At 40.1% G+C, this 7,777-nt stretch overlaps 1 protein-coding gene across 1 annotated transcript; it reads right to left on the reverse strand.

The window, feature by feature from the left end:
- Positions 1–1,784: 1,784 nt before the first annotated feature.
- Positions 1,785–3,281, reverse strand: LOC125873622 (uncharacterized). The gene is made up of 3 exons (XM_049554511.1): positions 2,839–3,281; positions 2,093–2,163; positions 1,785–1,909 (listed from the first exon to the last, which is right to left on the reverse strand). Exons 1-3 carry the CDS (start codon positions 3,279–3,281, stop codon positions 1,785–1,787), a joined length of 639 nt encoding a protein of 212 aa, XP_049410468.1.
- Positions 3,282–7,777: the final 4,496 nt, after the last annotated feature.

Consider the following 7,777-nt stretch of genomic DNA (forward strand, 5'->3'; position numbering starts at 1 on the left):
ATCTTCTGGGGTATTTTCTGGGTGGCAGTATCGTCTCAATTGACAATATAATAAACATTGCCATCAGATTAGTGGTATCATCTCATTTGACAATACGATATAAATGACCCTCTGGGTAGGAAATATTATAATATATGATAATATAATGCAGATAAACGTCTTCCAGATATCTTTAGTTGCTAAAAATAATAATATTGCTCTCTTTGTGGCTTTCGTTCATTCTATCTCTGAACATAGTTATACGTTCATTATGAACTTCGTCTTGTTGGGAATTGAACGAAATAATGTTATTCATATTCCAAGATCTTTTATATAAGCAGCATAAAATATTTCCTGCATTCACAGAAAAATTGTGAATTTTGGAGAGCCCTTCGCCCTTTTGACTTCTCCACATTTATTAAATGAAAGAATATGTTGACTTTGAGGCAAGCCTGTAGACCAGCATCCACAGAAAAAATTGTTAGTTTAAAAATGAACTGATGTGTGTCGATTTGTTTGGTTGTCTGCTCCTTGTCTTGTTATCATCGCTTGATTTCTCTGATCTCCCGCCTCTTGATAGATAAAACAAAATATTTTTATGCAAAAATAATTAAAACATGAAGGAAAAGCTTATAAGAAAAATAGATTTTCAAAAGTAATGTTTAGAAAAAGTCACTGCCAAGTGTCATGTCACGTCAAGCTTAATGAACACCTTTGGAGTGATGTCTCGAGATCTATCTGATTACTTGTTGGGAAGAATTTAAAGTTGCTCTAAACTGCCGATAAACCCTGTTGAAATTTTGAGGCCATCCTTAAAATTTCTATCGCAGTTAACTGTCTTGGCTTATCTTTAACCGTTGGTGAGCAAATCACGAAATTTTTGAGATCCTCTCAAAAATTATTTTTGTCCGAGTTGCAAATTTAAAAGTAACTTCAGTCTTGACTTTGTTGGAGAGATCTTGTTCTTGAGAATTTTTGAGTCCTTCTAAAAAATTTTATCCCAGTTTCTATTGTAAGGAAAATAGAAATCTTACGAAAGATATGACCGAGCCGTTGTAGCGCCTACGTATCCCGTTGAGGTAGGAATCAGGTCAAACGTGGTTCCCCCCAAGTGTTAACAAAAATAAGAAATTTACAAAGAAACAGACCAAGGCCGACATAGGCAGGCTACGTATCTCATTCTTGAGAATTCAGGTCGAACGTAGTTCAAATACAAGGAAAGACATTAAAAGGGGATAAAGGGGTGACTGGAGCAGATATAGGCCGCCTACGTATCTCATTCTTGAGAATTCAGGTCAAATGTAGTTCAAATACAAGGAAAGACATTAAAAGGGGATAAAAGGGTGACCGAGGCCGATATAGGCCGCCTACGTATCTCATTCTTGAGAATTCAGGTCGAACGTAGTTCAAATACAAGAGGGATAAAATTCTAAACATAGATGATTACAAACAAATAGAACGATTACAAGGAAATGACAGAAATACAAATTGAAACTTCACACATAGTATCTCTTGATAGCATGTGAGTTGATCGGTTTGGGCCATTTTGAGCCATCCATCTCTGATAGGACCAAGGCACCTCCAGATAATACTTTGCGAACCATGTAGGGTCCTTGCCAATTTGGTAGGAATTTCCCTTTGTACTCATCCTGGTGAGGGAAAATGCATTTGAGAACTAACTGACCAATTTTGAATATTTTGGCTCTTACTTTCTTGTGGAAAGCACGGATCATTCTCTGTCGATACAGTTGTCAATGACAAACAACAACCATTCACTTCTCATCAATCAACGTTAACTGATTAATTCACTTGCGGACCCAATCATCATCACTCAATTCAGCTTCTTGGATGATTCTCAAGGATGGTATTTCGACTTCGACATGTATAACTGTTTCTGTTCCATATACTAGCAAATATGGAGTATCTCCAACTGATGTTTTGACAGTCGTTCGGTAACCCAACAAAACATATGGCAACATCTCGTGCCAACCTCTGCGATTATCAATCATTTTCCTCAAAATCTTCTTTATGTTCTTGTTGGCAGCTTCTACGGCTCCATTCATTTGGGGACGATAGGCAGTTGAGTTCCGGTGAGTAATCTTGAATAGTTCACATATCTTTCTCATCAAATGACTGTTGAGATTCGCTCCATTATCAATAATGATGGATTCTGGCACTCCAAACCTACATATCAAATTGTTGCGAATAAAATCAGCTAAAGGTGAAGTAGTCAATAGCAACCAAAATGAATCTGTGTCCATTAGATGCGGTTGGCTCTATTGGACCAATGACATCCATGCCCCAAGCTACAAATGGCCAAGGTGAACTCATAGTGTTGAGTTTCTGAGGTGGCACTCGAATCAAATCTCCATGCACCTGACATTTGTGACATTTCTGCACAAACTTACAACAATCATGCTCCATAGTCATCCAAAAATATCCGGCTCGGAGGATCTTCCTCGCCAAAGTGAGCCCATTCATGTGAGTATCACAAACTCCGGCATGTATCTGTTCCAAAAGCTTTGCAACTTCATTAGCATCAACGCATCTGAGAAGACCTAAATCTGGGTTCTCCTGTAAAGGATTTTCCCGCTTGCAAAGAAATTGAGGGTCATACGGCGTATCGACTTCTTCTGGTCGAACGTTTCATTCTCAAGATAAGTCCCGGTCTCTAAATACTTCTTTATGTCAAAATACCAAGGTAAACCATTTGGTTCCGCTTCAACATGTGAACAATGGACAGGCTGCTCTTTTACCTCTATATCCACTAGATCAATATAACTTGTATCTGGATGCTTAATCATTGACGCGATGGTGGCAAGAGCATTGGCCAACTCATTCTGTGTTCTGGGAGTGTACCTGAACTCAATCTTGCGAAATCTCTTGCACAACTTCCGTATATACTGCACATACGGTGTGATCTTTAGATTCTTCACAGCCCATTCTCCTTGAACCTGATGGATCAGCAAATCTGAGTCTCCAATAACCAGTAACTCGTGAACATTCATATCAATGGCCATCCTCAGACCTAGGATCCAAGCTTCATACTCAGTCATGTTGTTTGTGCAATTAAATCGGAGTTTAGCTACCATAAGATAGTGTTGACCGGATTCTGATACTAAGACCGCTCTGATACCTTTTCCTTGGTGATTTGTCGCTCCATCAAAGAATACTCTCCTACCAGGGTATGCCTGAGAAATATCTTCACCAACAACTGGATTCTCCGCAAGATGATCAGCTAAGGCTTGTGCTTTTATTGCCTTTTGAGTCACGTACACAATGTCAACCTCACTCAAAAGCATTTGTCATTTAGCCAACTTCTCGGTCGGCATTGCTTTTTGAAAAATGTACTTCAACGGATTCATCCTGGAAATAAGGTATGTGGTATACGAAGATAAATAATGTCTCAACTTTTGAGCGATCCAAGTCAAAGCACAACATGTTCTCTCAAAAAGAGTGTAACGAGCCTCATATGGAGTGAACTTTTTGCTCAAGTAATAAATGGCTCGCTCATTCTTCCAGTCTCATCATGTTGACCAAGTACGCATCCCAATGCGTTATCCGAGACTGACAATTATAGCAATAATGGACTCCCTTCTCGTGGAGGGACCAACACCGGTGGATTGGACAAATAGTTCTTGATGGCATCAAAAGCAGTTTGACATTCTCCGGTCCACTTGGTTGAGACATCTTTTTTCAATAACTTAAAAATTGGCTCACACACCATGGTGGATTGAGCTATGAACCGGATGATATAGTTCAACCTTCCTAGAAAACTCATCACCTTTTTCTTTGTCTTCGGAGGAGTTAATTCTTGGATCGCCTTAATCTTGGAAGGGTCAAGCTCAATGCCCCTCCTGCTTACTATAAATCCCAACAACTTGCCAGTTGGCACTCCAAAAGCACACTTGGCGGGATTTAACTTCAAATTGTATCGACGTAAGCAATCAAAGAATTTCCTCAAATGAGTCAAGTGATCTGAATTCTCGCGGGACTTGATTATGACGTCATCTACATACACCTAGATCTCATTGTGAATCATATCGTGAAAGATGGTCAGCATAGCCCTCATGTAAGTAGCACCAGCAATCTTGAGACCAAAAGGCATCACTCGATAATGATATACACCCCAGGGCGTGATAAAACCTGTCTTTTCTGCATCTTCTTTATTCATCGGGATCTGGTGATAACCCGCATAACAATCCATAAACGAATGCATCTCATGCTTAGCACAATTATCAATGAGAATGTGAATGTTTGGCAATGAAAAATTATCTTTCGGGCTAGCTTTGTTGAGATCTTTGTAGTCGACACAAATTCTGATCTTTCTGTCTTTCTTGGCAACCGGAACATCGTTAGCTAACCAAGTCGGATACTGTGTCACTTCCACTACTTAGGACTCGATCTGCTTTGTAATCTCCTCTTTGATCTTCAAACTCAATTCAGGCGTGAACTTCCGAGTCTTTTGTTTTACTGGACTAAAATCTGGATTGATCGGCAACTTGTGGAACACCATATTCGTGCTCAGCCCTGGCATGTCTTTATAAGACCAGGCAAATACATCAATGTACTCCCTGAGCAAATGAACCAGGTCTCTTTTTTGGGCTTCAGTCAAATGGACATTGATTCTAACTTCTTTGACACATTCCTCATCTTTGAGATTCACAGTTTCGGTTTCTTCAAGATTTGGCTTGTATTGATTCTCGAATTATCGAAACCCCTCGGCAACATTTTCGGGTACCTCATTTTCTTCTTCATATTCCTCACACTCATCATCACCTACCTCANNTTGATTCTCGAATTATCGAAACCCCTCGGCAACATGTTCGGGTACCTCATTTTCTTCTTCATATTCCTCACACTCATCATCACCTACCTCATTTCGTTCACTCGGTTCATGACATGACATGACATTGGCAAGTTTTAAATTAATATTACTGAAATCATAAACAAACAAAGTTAGGAAACTAAAATATAAACATATAAGTAAACAAACAAATTTCGATAAAAGAGGCTTTTCATTTAAATTAAAAGACAAGCATAAACTTTGGCCATGGCTGAGGGTCATTTTTCCTTTTTAAACATCACAAGGGAATTTAAAAGCTTCAAACAAATAACAATTGCATAAAGGGTGGGTCTCGGGCCTCTTCCGGACTATTACTAATTTTAAAACAAACAAAAACACATGTCTTGTCTACCCAGATGAGCGGGAAATCATGAGTGGTGTGGAGGTCCAGTTTTGCAATCGCTCATCAGGTTCTGCATCACGGATGTCTGATGTCCCAGCCTCTTCCTCGATGATCGCACCAATCTCCTCAAAAAGGCACCAGATTCCTTCCCCGAGACTAAGGCTGGGCACCAGAACGGGTTGTACCGGTACCATTCCGGTCCGTTCCGGTACCATTCCGGTCTGTTCCGGTCCGGTAATATTCGGGACGGGATGGGATGCATTGAACCGGTACACGGAACGGGACGGTACCATGATTTGGTACCGGTTCATCCCAGTTCATTCCGGTTCCGTTCCGGTCCGGTCCCGATAAATCATTTTTAATTAAAATAAAAAATAATATTTTTGTCATTATTTACTTTTATTAGCATTTCTTTTTTGTTTATTTAATTTTTTTAAAATTACAAACTTAAGTTATTTAACTTACAAGTTATAAGTATAACTTAATTACTTATAAACTTTAAAAGATCCAAATCTTTAAACTTATAACATAACTACATAAGCTCAAAAACTAAAAAAAAAAACTTTATTAAACTTAACTTACAAACTTATATACGTAAAAATTAAAAAAAATATCTTTAAAATAAACTTAAGTAAAATTATTATAAATTTTAAAACTTAAATACTATAAACTAATATAACTTAGAAAAATAAAAAAAACATTCGTATTTCGTAATTCAAAATAACTCAAAAAAAATAATTATTTTTTGCATTAGCTATATGTGCCGTCCCGTTTATCCCATCCCATTCCGTTCCGGCCCATTCCAGTCCGTCCCGGTTCTATCCCGGTATATAGTGGGATGGGACGGAACTGAGCCTCCATCCCGGTAGTTCCGGTCCGGTTCATCCCGGTACTGGTCAACAACCCGGTCAAACTGTCCCGTTTCGATCCGGTACCGGTTTGTTCCGGTCCGGTGGTCCCATTCCGGTCCGGTGCCCAGCCTTACCCGAGATAACCATCGTTGACATTTTCTCGTACCGGAAATGACTGGTAAAAATAAGGAATTGGCCTAGACAATGCTTGATCAACACTCTTGTTCTTCATCTATGCTTCATCAGCCTTTGTGGGGACATACCCCAAACTAAACCTTGCTCCTTTGGCGGGAATTTGGATAGGCTCGATGATTCCTTGAAAGTGCTTCCCCAATCCAAAACATGGCTCGAAACCATTTCGGAGCATGACAGTAGTAATCATCTTGTATACGACAGGCATAGGAGGATGCGAAACCAAATCATCACCGGTGGCATATACCAGCTCCACCGTGTAGAAATCACAACCTCAGGAAACCTCGTGAACGATCGGCGCATACCCATCAGAGTGAATCCCCTCACCATGAATGACCAATTCCTGATCCTTCCAAACAAATTTTATTAGTTGGTGAAGGGTAGACGGCACAGCCCCGGCCATATAGATAAACAGTCTTCCCAGAAGAAGGTTGTAACTAGTGTTGATATCCAATACCTAGAACTCCACATTGAATTCTGCAGGACCCATCTGAATATCCAAGTTTACTGCCCTTATCGTGTCTCTCTGCACTCTATCGAAAGCTCTCACATTGACCTAGTTTTGTTGAACCTTTCCTAAGTCGAATTTCAGTTGCTTGAGAGTCAAAAGTGGGTAGATGTTGAGACCAGACCCATCGTCGACCAAAACACGATTTATAACTTTTTCCCCACATTTGATGGTAACGTGCAGAGCTTTATTGTGCATCCTCCCTTTAAAGGGCAGCTCTTCGTCACAAAAACTGATTTGGTGTCCTCGGATGACCTAGTTTATCATGACTGCTAAATTGTCACTATTACTACCCACAGACACATAAGTATCATCCAAAGCTCTCATCAAAGCCTGTCTGTACAACTGCGAACTCATCAATAAGGCCCACTCAGAAATCTGAGCCGGCGTCTTCTCTAGATGCTTCACAATTGAATAATCTTTTGGCAGCATTTTTCTCTAAAATTCTTCGGCATCGGCTTCACTGATCGGCCTTTTTGTTTGGTCCTTCTTCTGCACACCCTGGACCAACTCTTCTGATTTGTAACATCTACCAGATCTGGTCATACCTTGGGTAACAGCCATTTCAATCACAAACTTTGGTCGAGCAAGAGTTTCTCGTGTCACCAAGGTAACAACCTTCTCGGGTGTAAGAATCACAAACTCTTTCTTCTCTCTAATGCTCAACGAGGCTACAACCCTTTCCAGCTCATTAGAAGCAATCAAAACTATTGCCTTTGTCATGCACCAATCATCATCTGTCTCTATCATATTGATAGTGACGCCTCCATGATTTGGCAAAGGATTACTATTGACTTTGGGCGCAACTGTCTGAAGAGAGACCACATTCTCGTCAATCAGGTCTTAGATCTTATGCTTCAGGTTGATACAGTCCTCGGTATCATGTCCAACACTGTTGGAGTGATACATGTACCTCTAATCAGTTCTGTAAAGCTTTGAGCTAGTGTCAACCGGCTTAGGCACCACTGGATGAATATATTTCTTGCCGCAGTTAATCGCTCGAACAGCTTTGTTCGGCTTTCAATGGGCGGAGTGAAAATTCTAGCAGGCTTCTTCTC

Source organism: Solanum stenotomum, chromosome 8 (assembly GCF_019186545.1).
Source record: "Solanum stenotomum isolate F172 chromosome 8, ASM1918654v1, whole genome shotgun sequence".
Classification (NCBI taxonomy): Eukaryota; Viridiplantae; Streptophyta; class Magnoliopsida; order Solanales; family Solanaceae; genus Solanum; species Solanum stenotomum.